This window comes from Pan paniscus, chromosome 5 (genome assembly GCF_029289425.2).
Source record: "Pan paniscus chromosome 5, NHGRI_mPanPan1-v2.0_pri, whole genome shotgun sequence".
In the NCBI taxonomy this organism is placed as follows: domain Eukaryota; kingdom Metazoa; phylum Chordata; class Mammalia; order Primates; family Hominidae; genus Pan; species Pan paniscus.
Genome location: NC_073254.2, coordinates 190,646,264 through 190,665,750, shown reverse-complemented (window position 1 = coordinate 190,665,750; position 19,487 = coordinate 190,646,264). Strand labels below are relative to the sequence as shown.

General features: G+C 42.7%; 1 protein-coding gene across 8 annotated transcripts in view; it reads right to left on the bottom strand.

Moving 5' to 3' along the window:
- FAM120B (family with sequence similarity 120 member B) overlaps positions 1-19,487 on the bottom strand; it is a 105,202-nt gene that overhangs the window by 9,206 nt on the left and 76,509 nt on the right. For 4 of the 8 annotated variants that reach the window (XM_034963290.3, XM_008975152.5, XM_034963292.3 and 1 more), the window contains 2 exons: positions 6,487-6,693; positions 3,870-3,978 (listed from right to left, as the gene is read on the bottom strand). In XM_034963290.3, the coding sequence (XP_034819181.1) occupies positions 3,870-3,978; positions 6,487-6,693 (316 nt within the window). Of the gene's footprint in view, positions 1-3,869; positions 3,979-6,486; positions 6,694-8,202; positions 8,487-19,487 lie in introns of those variants that run through there. The other 4 variants (XM_063605561.1, XM_014345540.4, XR_004672301.3 and 1 more) reach the window with 3 other exon arrangements.

Below are 19,487 nucleotides of genomic sequence, written 5' to 3'. Positions count from 1 at the left end.
AACCACTCCTCTTCCCTGGGGCCCCCTGGACCCATGCAGGCCCCCTGGACCCATGGCGCCCATGACCAAGCCCATCCCTCTAGGGCCCTGGGTGAGGCATGGAGCAGCATTTCTGGGACTTGTGAGCTTCTCCCCATTCTCCACAAACTTCACTCACACACACTTTTCGTACTTTAAAATTTCCGTAACTTCCCAGTCCATGACACCTTGTCCTGTTTGTCTCTACTAGAAGGCCTGATTACCTACAAACTCATGTGATTTTTTAAAGGTATCGTGATAGTCCATGGTGCTCCACAAAGAAGGCCCAGGCCGTCCAGCCCTGCCATGGGTACTGTCCCTGCTCCACAGGTGCACTGGAAGCATCCGCGAGGTGGGCCACACTGTGACCAGGACTCCCAGTGCGTGACCACACATGCAGTGTGCAGGCCACCTGGGGCTTTAGCTATGAGTGAAGAGTGGCCTTGCAGGGTGTGCCTCCGCCAGGCTGGTCCTCCCTGGACATGCTGCGGTGCCCACGGAGGCGTGGCCTTGTGCTGGCACATGCTCCTGGGCTGCCCTCAGGACCAACCCCCTTGTCTGGGGCCCAGATACAGGTCCTGAACTAACAGATTTCTCATCACATCACCTCAAAAAACTCCAAAACCTCCCCAGTATGAGGTGGGTAGAAAAGCCACGACTTGCCTGGCATTCAACAGCCTCTGTGGTCTCTAAGGCTGACTCACCTTCCCCAGTGTCCTCCCATTGTGGTGTTTTACCCCAGTCTAGCTACTGAAAGTCCCCCAACACCCACCTTCCTGCCGTGATGTCATCCCTTTGTGACTGCTGCCCTTGTCTCTGAGCTACTGCTCTGCAGGACTGGTGACATCCTCCTCACATCTGGCCAGGGTCAGCCCGTGTGTGCTCATCTTACACACGTGGTCTCCAGCTCACCTCCAGCATGAGCACTTGTGACCACACACTGAGAATAACAGGTGACTCCAAGCTTGGAGCAGTTGTGAGCTCACAGCTGTCAGCTTGGGTCCAGAGGCCAACACACCGAGAGTAGCTTGGTGTTGCAGTGGCCTGGCTGTGCGGCCCGTGGAAGCAGACAACGGCAGTCAGGACTGCAGGGCCCTACTACGTCCCTACAGCCCTTCCCCCACCACGTCCCTACAGCCCTTCCCCAACACAGGAGGTGCAAGCTCAGCATTACCCAAGAACATGGGGCTGGGGCCAAGCGGTGGAGGCTTCAGTCTAAGTTCTGCAACGAAGAATCAGCTTGGTTTTGGGTGAGCCATGTGGGGCATAAGGTTCTTCAGCAAAATGAGGGACTGAACCATAGAACCTTAAGTTGGATTTGTGAAGAAAATTACTTTGAGAACAAAAAAGGGAACAGTTTCCAAAACACGAAATGATCTTACTAATCTATCATAGCTCTTAAAATGTAGTTCGCCTCATTAATGGAATAATACAAAAGGAAAATGTAGTTTGCCTCATTAACTTGGAATAATATGACAGGACACTGATTTCTGCCCATTTGTATGCAGACTTCATTAGAAAATAGTCAAAATTTAGTTTCTATAAAAATTACAAGCACCACTGTACCACACTGCATTAGACTAACAGGTCATCTTTAGTGCTCAAAATAAACTTGTCCTGCAGGACCTCATGGCCTCTGAAATGAAAGAGGAGTTTGGCCTGACAACCGCCACGCCTACTGCCACCTAAGCAGCAGCGTCCAGCATCTGCAGGTCTCTCAGCCGCTTGTCATGGCTTCGCTGACAACCTCAGTATGGAGAGGAGAGGGAACCCTGCAGGACTGTGTATGCAGTGCAGACTTTTTTTTTTTTTTTTTTTTTTTTTCGTAAAGACAGGGTCTTGCTATGTTTCTCAGGCCAGTGTCAAACTCCTGGCCTTAAGTGATTCTCCCACCTTAGCCTCCCAAAGTGCTCAGATTACAGGTGTGTGCCCAGCCACGGCGCAGACTTCTGAGGACCTACTGCCAACCAGGTAAGGAAACAGGCAATGTGAGAGAGTATCACACATTTATTTTGCAATAAATCAACTTTGTTTTGGGGGTCTCAATCTCAGTCTATCTATAGTTGGTGACAGAAAGTCAAAAGATGGAGAAAAGGATTGGGAACAGTAGAAAAAGCAGCCTTCCCTCTCATGGTTGGACATGGCTCCACACACCCTGGCTGCTCTCCCTTCATGGGGTGCTACGCACGACACCTGGTGGGATCTGGGTGCATCTGAGGCGGCTACTCCCCTCATGACACGAAACCTCTGAGAATGGTATTTGCAAGGCTGACACCAAGTAGTTCTCCTAGAGATAGTCTGGGTGATAAGAATCTGGGCTGAGTTCTCCTATTCCATCAAGAAAAATAATGGGACTGCAGTAGTTACAGGTGTAAACATGAACTGAAGGAGGGCATGAAAGAATAATTAAAAAGTCTCATTAACAAAATAAACTAATAAGATGTCTAACTTCACTGACAGACAAAGCAGCATTCAATCAATGAGACAGATTTTTCATCTACCAAATTGGTTTTTGAAAACCAGCGGATCACGAGGTCAAGAGATTGAGACAATCCTGGCCAACATGGTGAAACCCCTTCTCTACTAAAAATACAAAAATTAGCCGGGCGTGGTGGCACAAGCCTGTAGTCCCAGCTGCTCGGGAGGCTGAGGCAAGAGAATCGCTTGAACCCGGGAGGCGGAGGTTGCAGTGAGCCGAGATCGAGCCACTGCACTCCAGCCTGGGCAACAAGAGTGAAACTCCATCTCAAAAAAACAAAAAGCAAAAAACCCCCAGACTTTTAGAAGTGTCAAGGGTACCCTGAAACGGAAACTCTTGCTCACTGCTGGAGAAGGTATTCAGTGATCATTTACCTAAAATTGATTACATTTCAATCTATGATTCCACAGACAATGATATTCTGTTTAAAGAAAATAATAATAATACACATACAAGCATTAGGAGTAATGAGAAAAAAACGGAAATACCCTCAGAGCTCCAAACAGGGGAACAAGCTATGTAGTAGTGGAAGATTCTGTGGCCGTTGTTTAAGAAGAACGGTGTTAACGCCCTAAGTTAAGTGCTAAGTGGGAAAGCAGGATGCAAACTGCATGGAGTGTACTCACAATGAGATGCAAACACAGAAAACCTCGGCAGAAGCTTGTCGTCTTTATGTGATAGAATTAAAGGCCATGTATATTTCCTTTTTAATTACTTTCTTTATACTCATTTTTAATAATATACTTTTATCATAAGAAAAAATAAACCTAAACTCTTGTCAAATAAACAAACATTACCTAAGCAGCCGTTCCACTTTGGGGAACCCTAGAAAGGAGGTTACACATGCAGAGAAAGAGTTCTTCATTATTTAATTAATGAGCGAATCCTTTCTGAGAAATTTTCCTGCTGGGACCAGAATTTAAACCACTGGGTAGAGATTTTAATACTTTTTTTTTTTTGATATGGAGTCTCGATCTGTCACCCAGACTGGAGTGCAGTAGCGTGATCTGGGCTCACTGCAACCTCCACCTCCCAGGTTCAAGTGATCCTCCTTCCTCAGCCTCCCGAGTAGCTGGGATTACAGGCGCCTGCCAACACGCCTGGTTCATTTTTGTATTTTTAGTAGAGACGGGGTTTCACCATGTGGGCCAGGCTGGTCTTGAATTCCTGACCTCAAGTGATCTGCCTGCCTCGGCCTCCCAAAGTGCTGAGATTACAGGCGTGAGCCACCGCACCCGGCCCTATCATTTAAATTCTATTCTGTTCATCCAATTGTATCAGCCTCTTCTTAGAATTCATTTGTCAACAAAACTCAGGAAGCAGTTAGGGTCTACGATTGTGGGGCTTCTCGAGGCACCTGGCCCTTTCCCACCTGCGTGGTGTGAGCCCCAGTGGGCTCGGCCAGTGATGCGTCTGTTCTCCTTCATGCAGGCCTTGCAGACGACTGCCTTCAGGTTGTGGAATTTGGTGAGCCGAGATCTCTGCAAACAGACCAGATGCAAATGAGATGTGAGGGGCCACATGTGGCTGGAAGGAAGCTTAGGGGACACCCTCCCACACTGTTCCCAAAGGCGAGGCAGCAATGGTGGCTGCACCCTCCTCCCAGGCACGAACCGCAGCACAGTTCTCCTTCAGCATGACCACATCCCAAGAGGTTCTTCGAGAACACATTCTCCTAAATCCCCCAGAAAAAGAACACCGAGCAGCTTCTGTAGCTTAAACAATCATTTCTAAAACAGAATCTCCAAGTCCTATTGCGACAATTTAGGTGATTACCACACAATCTTACCTTAAAAAGTGTTTGGATTTAATATATCTTAATCTTTCGATTCTTAATTATAAGAACATTCAGCAGAAATGCCAACGTCAGAAAAAAAACACAAAACAAAAAACAAAACAACATCAGCAGATCAAGAAATGGAACATGGAACATTCAACCTTTCCTTCAAGCTTCCTGTTTTATTGTTGAATACTCTATCCTATACTTTTTTTTTTTTTCCCCAAACTAGAATGTATAATCACTTGGAACTTGGTCAAGAGATTGGATAAAGAAAGGAAAAGATCCTTGATGGATGACTTACAGGCTATGGTCCACTAAGGCTACTTTACCTTTCATTTCTACAGTCTACTTTCCAATACTTATTGGCTTATTAGAAGCACATTTCTCCTCTTGTTCTGCTTTTGCTCTCTATAAAATTCAGGCTGCTTCTAAGTTCTAAATACTTGCAGTCCTATGCCACTCTGGAATCTGTGTGTGTGTATGTGAGGAACAGTGATGGCAACACATTACCAAATGTGTTCTCTCTGCTATGAAAGCTTGGAGTGCTTTATCGTGACAGACCGGTATGCTCTCTCACGGATCACACCGCTTTTCTCATCCCTGCGGGTATTAAAACACATTCCAAATGAGCTTGGCTTGAGGCCTTACTTGGAAATCTTCCAGGAGTCATGTAGTGATTGTATTTATTAAGCTGGACAGCAGCCAGCGTCCCCAACTAAATTGGCAGCCTTTGGGGAGTATTTTCAAGTAATAAATCATAACTACACCTATCAGATTAGTCTGATATCTGTGGGGGCACTTTTGCAGGGAGTATTAGTTCCTCATTAAAAAATAGGGAGACGGGCTGGTTGCGGTGACTCACACCTGTAATCCCAGCACTTTGGGAGGCTGAGGCAGACGGATCACTTTGAGCCCAGGAGTTCAAGACCAGCCTGGGCAACGTGGAAAAACCTCACCTCTACAGAAAATACAAAAATTAGCTGGGCATGGTGATGCGCGCCTGCAGTCCTGGCTACTCAGAAGGCTGAGGAGGGAGGATCACTTGAGCCCAGGAGGTGGAAGTTTGCAGTTAGTGGAGATTGCACCGCTGCATTCCAGGCTGGGCAACAGAGCAAGACCCTGTCTCAAAAAAAAAAAGTATGTGTATTACATATATGTGTGCGTGTGTGTGTGTGAGAAATGGGGAGAGGAGTGAAAAGCACTTCAAAAATTAAAAATGTGTCAGACTGGGTGTGATGCTGCTCGCCCTACCTAACCATAAGTTTGGGAGTCCTGAACCCTATTTAAGAATTCTGGAAGAAGCTACAGGTTGAGCACTCCTAATCTGAAAATCCAAAATCTAAAACTGCTGTAAGTGGAAAATTCCACACCTGGTCTCATGTGATGGATGCAGTGAAAACACTGTTCCATGCACGTCATTAATAATACTGTATAAAATTACCTTCAGGCTACTGTATAAGGAGTATATGAGACATACATGAATTTTGTGTTTAGATTTGGGTCTCAGCCCCAAGATATCTCATTATGTATGTACAGCTGACCCTTGAACAACATGGGTTTGAACTGCATAGATCACTTACACTCGAACTTTCTTCTGCCTCTGCCACGCCTGAGGCAGCAAGACCCACCCCTCTTCCTCCTCCTCAGCCCACTCAATGTGAGGATGATCACCTCCATTTAATGGACAGTAAATATAGTTCTCTCTTATGATTTTCTTAATCACATTTTCTTTTCTCTAGCTCACTTACTTTATTGTAAGAATACAGTATATAATACATATATAATACAAATGATGTGTTAATTGACGGCTTATGTTATTGGTTAAGGCTTCTGGTCAACAGTAGGCTCTTTGTAGTAACATTTTGGGGGAGTCAAAAATTATATACAGGTTTTCCACTGCAGAAGGATTTGGAGCCCTTAACCCTTGCATTGTTCAAGGATCAACTGTATATGCAAACATTCCAAAATTCCAAAAACATTCAAAATCCAAAACACTTCTGGTCCTAAGTATTTCAGATAAGGGATATTCAGCCTGTATTAGTTATGTTGATGCAGAAGCCTAATGCTTCAAATCATGTGTTCCTGGTTTAACGGAATCCTTTATTTGGAAAGCATTAATTTGAAAAATGCAACAGCCGACTTCATGTTTTTTGTGCAGCCTGGAGCTACAGGGATGTTTCTGGTGAAAGGTAGGCGTCTGTGAACTCACATTTTGTTCTAAAAGAACCTCCACAGCATAACCCTTTTCAGATTGCAAGTACTTCTGATGAAAAAGCTTCCCGTCAAATACATTCCAGGGCATGAAATCACTCGTCTTCCAGGGGAAGCCACACGCGCTGTTGACTAAAACCAGAGTGGTGAGGCCGCGGACGAGAAGGGAGCCCAGCTGCACAGCTCTGGGGTTGATGTAATCAGGCTGTGGAGACCAGAACACACACCAAAAATGTAAGACAGGAGTCACACATGCAGGAAACAGATCTCAGCTCTGCAAAGTTACTCTGCTCAGAACGGATGCTCACTCAGTAACTGGACAGCATCACCATAGCTGCATCCTCAAAGCTGAGCTTCACCAGCTCTACTGATTACAGAGGCCTTGGAAACAACCTCAGCTGACAGAAATGAGGGTGCCTCTTCAGTCAGAGTGTGTCTTCATCCATCCACCCATCCATTCAAACCTCAGACACTTACTCAGGCCTGCTCCACATACAGAGGCAGTGAGCACAGTGTCTCTTGCCTCCCAGGAACCTCTAGGCCGAGAACAGAAATGGTGAAAACTGTGGTCCACTAGGAAAAAGCTCACATGATCATTCACTTCTGGGTGCATTCTTTCCTGAACAACTTTCTTCAAAGGCAAAGGGACAGACAGGGAAGCCAAAAGAGTATCATTTTAGACACTATTAAGTTTATTGTATTTAAAAATCATAATTGTTGTAATTATGAGTATTTGTTATGAAAGATCTAACTTTAAATGAACACTTATCATTTAAGAATAAAATGGCTTATGTATCTCACTAGGTTGATAGGCTGATAATCTTTGCAAATTAAGACCATACCAATATGAAATATTTCTTTTCACTGTCAAATTTACCTTGATGTCCAACATTCTGTTCTCAAATGGGGAAGCTATCCTAAGATGCTGCAGAGGGTTCCTGCATTTAGCGAGGATGCTGCATGAGATACTCTCTACCTCCTGGCTGACACTGGCCCCATGGAAAGTGATACCGATATCTAGCGAGTGTCCACATGAGTCCATAAATGAGGTAAGTGAAACTGAATCCGTCATTGTCTGGCTTATCTATGTAGCTCAAATTAACCAAGAGTTATTTTAAATAAAACTAAAATAAACTAGGAAAAAAGTAACAGATATTTTAGCTCCTTTAGAAGCTAAGGCTTCACTTACTAAAATAGAAGAACCTTGCTCACCACTCTAAGAAACGTATCATGAACTGAGATTATCCAAGAGTTAATCTAGGTTTAATCAAAATGATTTTTGTTGCACAGCACTACTGTACCCTAAAATAGTGCTGTGCGACACTTTTTATTCTACAAAATTATCCAAAACAACACTCGTTTTTAAAAAGAGCAACCATTACACACGTACACAGGGCTGAGCAGATGCTAACAGGATGTGTTAGTGAGAAGCGTATTTCCTACAGAAGCCTGAAGGTGACTGCCATGAACAGGTACTGAATTTAATCAAGTATTTTTTTAGCATCCATTATATCCTTTTTCTTATTCATTGTTATTTACAATGGTTTTCAAATGTTAAATCAATATTGCATTCCAAAAATAAACCCAACTTGGTCATCATGTATTATTGGTTTTACATATTGCTGGATTTGATTTGTTAATATTTTGTTTGGAAGCTTTATTTTCATGAAACAGAATGGCCTAAATTTCTATTTCTTGTGATGTCTTTGTTAGATTTTTGCATCAGGATTTTGCTGGACTTATAGAAACAGTTGGAAAGCCTTCCTTCTTCTTCTGCTCTCTGGAAGAATGGGCGTAGCACAGCTGCTGGTTCCTCCTTCGGTGTCTGGAAAAACTCACAGGGAAGCCCTCTGATCCTGAGGTTTCCTTGTAGGCAGAGTTTTCATTTCAGATTCAATGTCTTCAGTAAACATGGAACCATTCAAGGTTTCTAGTTTTCTATTTCTTCATACTTCAGTCTTATTTGGTTGTATTTTTCAAAGAACGTGTTCATTTTACCTGAAATTTTTTAACACAATTACTCTTCATGGCACACATTTTACTTGAAGTTTCAAATGTATTGGTATAAATATTCCCTCATCTCTTTAGTCTGCATTATCTATGTATACAGATGTCCCTTTTTCATGCCGTATACTGGCAATTTGTGCTTTCTGCTTTTCTTGATCAATTTAGTAACAGGTTTATCAGTTTTATTCATCTTTTCAAATTAACTTAAAAAAAAGGACTTTATGTTTTTAGAACAGTTTTAGGTTCACAGCAAAATTGAGAGGAAGGTACAGAGATTTCCCACATACCCTCTGCTTCTCTACAGATCAGTGCCTCCACCCGCCAATCTGGAGGACACATTTGTTACAATCGGCGAACCCACACTGACATGTCCCTCAAGTCCACAGTTGACACGAGGGTTCACTCTTGGTGGTGGACATTCTGCGAGTTTGGACAAATGTGTAATGACCTGGAGCCACCATGAGAGCATCATCTGGAGCAGGCACACTGCCCTAAAGCCCTCCCGCCTGCCTGCTCAGCCTCCCTCCCCCGAGCCCCTGGCAAGCACTCATCTTTCTACTGCTTCCATAGTTCTCCCTTTTCCAGTCTTCCTATAGCTGGAATCAGACAGTAGGCAGCTTTTTCAGATTGGCTTCTGTCACTTAGTAACATGCATTTAAGTTTCCTCCATGTCTTTTCATAGCTTGATAGACGTATTTTTAGTACTGAATAACATTCCACTGTCTGGATGGACCACAGTTCGTTCATCTAATCACCCACTGAAGGACATCTTGGCTGCTTCCAAGTTTTGGTAGTTATGAATAGGGTTGCCGAAACTTCTATGTACAGGTTGTGGTGTGGCCGCAGCAAGGGGCGCAGCTACTGGACTGCGTGTTAAGACCTGTTTAGCTTTGTAAGAAACCACCTCACGGCCATCCAGAGTGGCTGCACCACTTTGAATTCCCACCAGCAAGGAGGGAGAACTCCTGCGAATGACATAAAAAAAACCTTTCTCTATTCTCCATTTGTTTCCTATTTCACTAGTTCCTGCTTTTACTATTTCCTTCCTACCTACCACACTCCCTGAGTTTGATTTTTTATTAATTTATAGAGATGTATACTTAGATCATTGATTTTCAGCCTTTTTTTGAAAGTATATTCATTTAATTCTACAAATTTCCTTCTCAGAACAGCTTTCAGCTTCATCCCACACATTTTTTATGGACAATATTTTCACTGTCATTCAAAATATTTTATAATGCGCACTGTGGTTTCTGCTTTTTCCCTGTGAATTATTTAGAAGTGTAGTATTTTAATTTCAAATAACAGAATTTTTACTTATTGTTATTACTGATTTCTAGCTTACTGTGGACAGAAAAAAGATGGATGCTTTCAATTGTTTGAAATTTGCTGAAGCTTGCTTTATGAGCTGTCATCGAGTCAATTCTGGTAGATTTTCCATATGCACTGGAGAAGTGTTTACTCTATAGCTTTTGGGTGCAGGATTCTATATGTCCGTTAGGATGAGTGTGTTCACTGTGTTCAAAATGTGTTCAACAATTCGAATCCATACTAACCTTCTGTCTGTTTGTCCTATCAGCTCTTGAGAGAGGCTTTGTTAAAGCTCCATAGACTTCCTCTGCAGGGGCCAGACAGTGAAGAGTTTAGGCTTCACTGGCCCCCTACAGTTTCTGTTAGATATTCTTTTTTAAACCAACCCTTTAAAAACTCCAAAAAGCATTCTTAGCTCACAGACCCACACAAAAGCAGGCCAAAGGCCAGACTTGGCCTATTGGCTACAGTTTGTGGACCCCTGTGCTCACACGTCCCACTGTGATTACAGATATGTCTGCTTCGTTTTTCAGTTGTGTCAGTTTTCATCTGATGCATCTGGAAACTGTGCATACTAACTTACAGATCTAGAGAATCTGGAAATAATCCTGGGGCGCTGACCTTTCTTCTCAAGTGTCCCTTCTTCCTCTCATGGCCATTTCTACCTGAAGTCCACTTCTGATGCAGGCACACTGGTTTCTTTGGGTTAGCAGCTGCATGGAACAGCTTTTTCTGTCCTAAAACTTTTAATTTCCCAGTGTCCCTGAGACCTTAGGTATCTGTTTGGCTGGTGATTTATTTTTTAATTTTTATTTTGAAACGACTATAGATTCACAGGAATTGACAAAGATAGGATAGAGGGCCCCATGTATCCTTCACCAAGGCTAACATCTGACATACTACAGGGCAATATCCAAACCAGGAAGCTGGCATCAGTGCCATCCACAATCCTTATTCAGGTTCTAGGCAATTTCAAAACCTGGTGGGTTTGTGTAGCCCCTGCCACTACCATCAAGAAACAAAACTGTCTCTCCACATAAGACCTCCCTTGTGCTGTCCCAAATCCCTGGCAACTGGTAATCTGTTATCCATCTCTTTATCCTGTCATTTTCAGAATGTAACATAAATAGAATCATGTAATATGTGACCTTTTGGGATTGGCTTTTTTACTCAGTATAATTCCCTTGAGATCCATTCAGGTGGTTCCAAGCGTCAGCCACTCACCAAGCGCCAGCCACTCATTCCTCTTTATTGCCGAGTTGTGCTTCATGGCATGGATGCACCAGCCTGTTAAAACATTCGTCCATTTAAAGACATCTGGGTTGCTTCCAACCTGTGCTACTACAAATACAGCTGCTATGAATATTCATGCACAGGTTTTTGAATGAACCTAAGTTTTCATTTCTCTGGGATAAATGCCCAGGCATGTGATTGCTAGTTCAGATGGTAAGTGCATTATTAGTTTTTTAAGAAACTGCCAAACTGTTTTCCAGAGTGACCGACACCAGCCATGTAAGAGGCTAGTGTATAAGGACTGCATCCTTGCCAGAATTTGGTGGTGTCACTATTTTATTTTTAATTTTAGCTTCTCTAATCCGTGTGTAGTGCTATCTCACTGTGGTTTTAATTTGCATTTCCCTAATGGTTAATTATGTTGAACAACTTTTCATGTACTTATTTACCATCTGAATGTCTTTGGTAAAATGTCTACCTTTTGCCTACTTTCTAATTGGATTGTTTTTAATGTTGAGTTCTGAGATTCTTTATATTTTCTAGGTATAAGATCTCTGTCAGACAGGAGGTTTGCAAATATTTTCTCCCTGGCAGTAGCTTGTTTTTTCCTTATCCTAATAGAGCGACATTTTTAATTTTGAATTTAAAATGTTGAATTAAAAATGTTTCCAATTTATCAACTTTTCCTTTTATAGATTATGCTTTTGGTATGAAGTCTAAGAACTCTTTGCCTGACCCTAGATACCAAAGATCTTCTATTTTTTTCCCAAAAGTGTAATAGTTTTATGTTTTACAGTTAATTTCATTTTCCATTTGAGTTAATTTTACAAAAGTGTGAGGCCAAAGACAAGGTCCTTTTTTTTTTTTTTCTTTTTTTGGCTTATGGATATCCAATGCGCCAGTCACATTGGCTAAATAGGCTGCCTTCCTCCAATGAGTTGCTTTTGCACCTTGTCCAAATCCACTGGTGGTACTTGTGTGGGTCTATGTCTGGGTTCTCTATTCTGTTTCATTGACCTTGTGTCTGTCCCTTCACCAACACTACACTGTCTTGATTACTGCAGTTATATAGCAAGGTATGTTATCAAGTACAGTGATTCTGCCCATTTTATTATTCTTTTTCAAGATTATTTTCATGACTTTTAGTTTCACTGCCTTTCCATACAAATTTTAGAATAAACTTGCGTATCTACAAAAAAATACCTTGCTGGGATTTTTGCTAGCAAGTACATCAAACCTGTACATCAGTCTGGAGGGAACCCACGTCTCTGCTGAGCCTTCCAGTACATGAACGCGGTATGTGTCTCCACTTATTTGGGTTTGTTTTGATTTCTTTTATCAGTATTTTGCAATTTTTAGCATATATATCCTGTATATGTTTATTTGATTTATGCCCAGGTAATTCATTTTTGTGAAACAATTGTTAAGTGGTACTATCTTTTAAATTTAGGTTTCCATATGTTCATTAATAGTATATAGAAATGCAAGTGATTTTTGGTATATAGGTCTTGTAGCTTGAGGCCTTGCTGAACTCTCACTAGATCTAGTTTGTTTTTGTTTGTTTTTTAAAGACAGGGTCTCACTCGGTTGGAGTATGGTGATGTGATCATGGATCACCAGAGCCCTGACCTCTCTGGCTCAAACAATCCCTCCCAGCTCAGCTCCCTGAGTAGCTAACACATCCAGCTAATTTTTCAATTTTTTGTAGAGATGGGGGTCTTACTATGTTGCCCAGGCTGGTCTTGAACTTCTTGGTTTAGGTAATCCTCTTAACTCAGCCTCCCAAAGTGCTGGGATTACAGGCATGAGCCACCACACCCGACCTAGCTCTAGTTTTTTTTTGTAGATTCCTTGGGACTTTTTATTTAGAGAACCATGTCATTTGCAAATAGAGACAGTTTTGTTTCCTTCTTTTTGTCTGCATGCTTTTTATTTCCTTTTCTTTCCTCACTGCACTAGACAGAACTTCCAGCACTATGTTGAATAAGAGTGGTGAGGGCAGACATCTCTGTCCCTAACATCCCTGATATTGGAGAAAAGCAATTAGTCTTTTACTATTATGTGTTACATTGGCTGTAGGGGCTTTTGTAGATGTTCCTTATCACGTTGAGAAAGATCTCCTCCATTATCATTTTTCTGAAAGTTTTTTTTTTTTTTAACCATGAATGGGCACTGAATTTTGTCAAATCCTTTTTCTGAATGATTCATATGATCATGTGACTTTTCTTCCTTAATCTATTAATATGGAGGGTTTCACTGACTGATTTTTAAGTACTAAACCAGCCACTTGGTCATAGTGTATAATTAATTGCTGGATTTGATTCACTCATATTTTGTTCAAGATTTTTGTACCGACATTCAAAAGGGATAATGGCCTGTAGTTTTCTGTTTTGCACTATTTTTTTTTTTTTTTTTTGTCTGGTTTGGGTGTCAGGGTAATACTGGCCTCACTGGGGAATGGTCTATCTTCTTGTATTTTCTGGAAGAGACTGTAGAACTAGCATTAATTCTTCTTTAAACATATGGTAAATTACCGAGTGACACCTCTGGGCTAGAGACGTCTTTTGAGGGGAATTTGCAAACTACGGATTCAATTTCTTTAACAGTTATGAAGTTCTTTAAAGAACCTGTTTGGTATTCGGGGGTTGTGGTCACCTGTGCTTTTCTGAGATTTGGCCCCTACATCTAAGTTGTTGAATGCATGTGTGTAGAGTTGTTTGTGGTGCTTCCCTTTCTTCTTAGAAGGGTCTACAGTAATATCCCCTGCCTTATCCCTAGTAGTACTAATTTGTGTTTTCTTACTTCTTGACAGGCAAACACATCAGAGCTTAAGTGGTTCCTAATGCCAAGCTGACCTCCCTTGATCTCTGTCTTCTACAGGATCTTGACATGGGACTTCTTTATTACCTTTTCAGTTCACTGATACCTTCAAATAGCTTTATTTAAAAAATGTTTTGCTAGCTTTTCTATTTGTCTTCAACCAGAAAGTGAGTCCAAATTATCTCAGTCTTCTATTCCTGGAGGCAGCTCCAAAATTGTTTCTCTCTATAGCTCATTTTTGGAGTATGACCCCCCAAGGCTCAGGCAAGAAAAGCAAAAATAAACAAGTGGGACTACCTCACATAGCAAAGCTTAGCTGAACAGCAAAGTGACCAATGAAGTAAATGAAAAGGCAGTCTATGGACTGGGAGAAAATATTTGCAAACCATGCATCTAATAAGGGGCTAACATCCAAAATATGTAAGGAACTCACACAACTCGACAGCAAAAAACAAATAACCCAATTAAAACATGGGCAAAGGACACGAATAGACATTTCTCTAAAGACAGTACACAAATGGTCAGCAGGCATACGCAAGGTGTCCGACACTAATCACCAGGGAGAAGCAAATCAAACCTACGGTGTGAAATCACCTCACCACGTCCTAGGATGGCTATCGTCTAAAAAGACAAGAGATAAGTGCTGGTGAGGATGTGGAGAAAGGGGAACCCTTGTACACTGTTGGTGGGCATGTAAATTGGCACAGCCATTATAGAAAACAGTATGGAGGTTCCTCAAAAGCCTAAAAATAGAGCTATCATATGACCTAGCAATCTCACTTGTAGGTATAGACCCAAAGCAACTGAAATCAGTATGTTGATGAGATACCTGCACCCATGTTTCCTGCAGCACTCTATACAACAGCCAAAGCACAGAACCAACCTAAGCATCTATCAACTGATGAATGGATAAAGAAAACAGTACATATTCGGAATGGAATACTGTTCAGCTACTAAAAAAAAAGAAAAAAAAAATCCTGTCATGTTGTAACAACACAGATGGAAGTGCAGAACATTATGTTAAGTGAAATAAGTCAGGCAAAGTCAGACAAATACTGCACAATCTCACCTGCATGTGGAATCTTGAAAACGCCAAATACATATAAACAGAGGGCAAAACGGGAGTTACTGGGTGAGGGAGGAAATGGGAAGAAGTGAGTCCAAGGACAGAGTTGCAGTTATGTGGGATGAATGGGTCTGGAGAGATCTAATGCATGGCACGAGGACTAGAGTTAATAACACTCTACTGTATACCGAAAATCTGCCTAGAGGGTAGACTTTAGGTGCTTTTACCACACACACATACACAAAAGGTAACTATGGAAGGTGATGGATAGGTTAATTTGGAAAAACAAACAAACAAAATCTCTTTTGTATTATCAATCTTTATGGCAGCCTGAGGAAGCCTACGAACACTTTCTTAGAACAACAGTTAATGTGTATAATAAAATACACGGATTTATAAAGAAATTAATTATGAGACAGTTTTCAAAATAATATAAAAATCAAATGTAAGATACAGTAATTTAACCCCCTTTTTATATAGGTTGAACACCCCATTCTAAAAATACAGAATCTGAAATACTCCCAAATCCAAAACTTCTTGAACACTGACATGACGCTGAAACAAAATACTCACTGGAGCTTTTCAGATTTCAGGTTTTTGGATTAGAGATGCTCAACTGGTAAGTATAATGAAATATTCAGAAATCTGAAACACTTCTGGTCCCAAGCACTTTGGCTAAGACATACTCAACCTGTAAAAACTGTACCTAAGACCTAGCAATGGGTCTAATAATCACAGTTTTGAGAAAATGATAAGAGTAAACAATATATGAGGACTTCTCCAACTGTAATGAAAATATCTGATTTCTATTGGTAACAAAATCACAGGTGCTGTATTATTACTGTTTTATTGACTATATCATAAAGGAAATGATAAACTTCAGTTAGAAGTTAGTGAAAACACAGGTATATTTTTTCCTGTCTCAGACCACAGATCCCCACTAAAGGACCCCTGCACTATAGCCTAGTTTTAACAGAGCCAGCAGGCTGATCCTTCCAAAAGGTGAGTTGGGTCATGTCATTCCTTCGTTCCAAGTCTTGAGCAAGGTTCCCATTTCCCTCAGCATAAACGCCAGAGAAACCCCTCACCAGGCTGCCTGGGCCCATGGCTCCGGCCCCGTCCCTTGCTCCTTCTGATTTGCCTGACACAGGCACACCCCCACCCCTGGCACTGGCCATCTACTTAGCACGCTCTTCTCACAGAAAGCTGAATAGTTAATTCTATTTTTTCAAGTCTTAGCTCAAATAGCCCCTTTTTAATGTGGCCAAATAAAGGTGCAGCCCACCCTGCCCACAACCGGAAGCTCAGGGCTCAGGTGCAGGCCACCCCGCCCACAACCAGGAGCTCAGGGCTCAGCCCTGCTTCTCTGCTTTCTAGGGCACTGGCTGCCCCTCTGCAGGCCCGTCTACGCCACCGCTTCCTGGTTCTGCTTCCTGCTTCCTGTCCATTTCCCCTGCTAGGATGTGGTTCTGCTTCCTGCTTCCTGTCTCTTTCCCCGCCTAGGCTGCAGATCCGACAAGGGCTGGCGTCTCTCACTGACACCCATTCTCTTCAGAGTCTGGCATAGAATAGGCGCTCAACGTATTTTTTTACTGTTTTCAACAAACGGAATGAACTGACAAGAAACTTTACTGTGGGACATGAACGGAAACAAGTCCTCAGGGAGGAGTGACGGTGAAGAGGACTCTGAGTTACACATCCTTCTAGCGGGTGGCAGGGTGTGTGCCAGGTGTCCACAGGTCAAGCCCAAACCAAAAGCCTTGGGCTCTCAAGTCTCAAGCTCCTCTTAGAAACTGCTCGGGGTTAAAGAATCCTTATAGAAAGAAAACTTAGATCAGATGTGCTACAGCTATTCTGGGTATGGTAAAGATTAATAAATAAATAAATAGCAAGAGCGTTCTTTCAGCACCTGGGCTGTGATCTCTGATGGAAGTCTGCAGAGTGTGTGAACCAAGGAAAATTCCACAGACAGAAATGAGCATTTTATGGCAACTCTATCAAGTATTAAATATAAACTCTAAACCAAGAAACAAACATTAAGCTGGTAAAAAGGTCATAGCTTGAAAGGGCTGACTGATTCAAAACATAAACATTTCCCTTTTGGTTTCAACTTCTTCAGTTAACTGCTCTGTTCTAAGGGTTTCTCTGCCATCCGGAATGAATGGTGCTCTCCCAGGCATCTGGGATTAGCGACGCGTGCGCACAGCACAGAGCAGCCCTGAGCTCGTGCTCTCCCAGGCGTCTGGGTTTAGGGACGTGTGCAAAGCACAAAGTGGCATTCTCCACTTGCTCTACACGGAAACATGCACTTCCTCCTCTTCTCTAGGGGGTTACCGAAACCCCTGTGCCAAGCACTCAGACTTCTATTTCTTACCAAGCAGGCGCTCCTCCTTCCTCTCCATGTTCCCATCTGGCTAGTCCAGATTTTCGGTTCACATTCGAACGCCTCAAAAGATGATCTCACTGTCTCTCCTGCCTCACCACTCATTCGTAACCAAATCACTCCAATCAGCCTCCGCTCCTCCAATCTCCTGGAATTGTTCTCAACAAGGTGAGCAGTGACCAAGGTTCAGGCCCAATGGGTACTTACCGGTCTTTTCTTGCATACCGCTCTGCTGCACGTGGTCGTCCCCGCATGCCAGCGCTCTCTGCTCTACCATTCCTCTAACGCCCCGCTGCCCCCCTCCCCCCCACCCCCGTGTTCCTCGACACTGTGATCTCTGTGTTCACTGTCTTTCTGCTGCTCCTTCAATGAAGGTGTTATTCCCCTTGGCTTACTGTCCTTATCACACTATACGTATATCTCTCAACTGAACCTCATTCTTATCTATTTACAAAGACATATGTCTTATGCTTCCCAAATCTTCAATGCCAAACTCTCTTACAAGCTTCACACTTGCATATTCAGCTGTCTGGAAACAGATCTCATACACAGTCCTCACAAAGCTGACTTCATCACCTCCTCCCCTTGTCTGTTAACCTACCTTAACTAGAGACCCGAACTAGAGAAATAGTAACCACACTAGGGCCTCCTCCTTGTATCTCATGCTGTAATAATGATGAGGGCCTAGCAATTTCACTTCCTGAACATGACCTGCCATCTCTCTCTTCATCTCCACCTCCAGTTCTGCTGTCCCAGGTAATTCATTACAGCTCCCCGTGTATCTGGGCAAGGCTCCTCACTGAATTCTCTGGCCTTTTTAGGGCCACCCATCTGTGGCTCCCAAACACCCCAGGGAATTTCTATGCTCTCTCTTCACAAACAGTCCCGCTCCTTCCCTTGTTCTTACCTCTGACTCATTAAATCCTACCCACCCTTTATCGATCTAGTCCAGAAGTCACTTCCTCCTTGGAGTCTCTGAGACATCTTCTATGCCCAGACGGGGACCATCCCTCGTCCCTGCATCCCGTCGTGCCCTGTGCGTCTCCTATGCAGTTCTTGCCCGCTGTACTTACTTTCTTAGGACTCTGAGCTCTCTGAAGGGCCTCCTTGCCATATCTTCTCTGTACCCCTCCTCACAAGTCTGGCACATCACAGGAATTTAAATTTCTACTGAATAAATGAGTTTGCTGACTAAATATCAGAACATGATATACTGATTCTTTATCAACTGGGGCTGCTCAATTAATGAATGAGTGGAAGTATCTTTATAGGGAAATATGCTGATTCCATTTTAGAACACAATGCTTATTTGCAAGGACACAATTATTAACTTACTGTGTAATAGGCCAAGATTCTTACTCAACATACGTCCTTTGTAGGCAAAAGCAAACCACAATAAGCCTACCCTGACCTGAGACACTTGTTGTTAAGAACAACAGATAACCTGAGAACTATGTTTTGCCAACAGTCAGTTTCCACCCTGAAGGAATGGACTTCACAAGGCCTTTGCTTTGTGAGGCCCTGTTGCCTATGTGCTGTGTGATTACAAACATTCCACAGTCGGTTATTTAGAAAGATACTGAAATTGCGGAACTCTGTGCTGACACACTGATTACAGCAACAACCACAGATTGGACCTACTTCATATGAACAGTTTAACCACCAGCTTAGGGACCATCCCTGAGTTACAGCAGAGGGAGCCCTGAACTGGAAGCCCCAGCTCTCTCACCACCTGGCCAAGGGACTGAAAGCAGGTGATGCCACTTCTGTGGGTTGTGGTGATCTCATCTGTGCAATGAAGAACTGGATTTGGTTCAGCTCAGTCACCAACAGCTGACAACTACTGAACCAAGTGCAAATGTGGAAGTCCTATCCTCAAGAAATTAAAGTATAATGGAAATAAAGACAGATGGCACCAAACTATCATCTACTGATGTGCTCTGACGGCCCTTCACGGGTAAAGCTGCTATGACATGCTGCAACAAGGACAGGTGAATACTCCTTAGGAATGTAAAGTGCCATCACCCGTTCATCTAACAGATGCCATCCTGGGTCAGACACCCGACCAACAATGCCCTATTCATGGCGCTAACACTGAGTGAAGGGAAGAAGAAAGGTGATTATTTCCCATACTGAAAACTGAAAAGTTTGCTCTTGAAAATAACCTGGCCTAAATGAC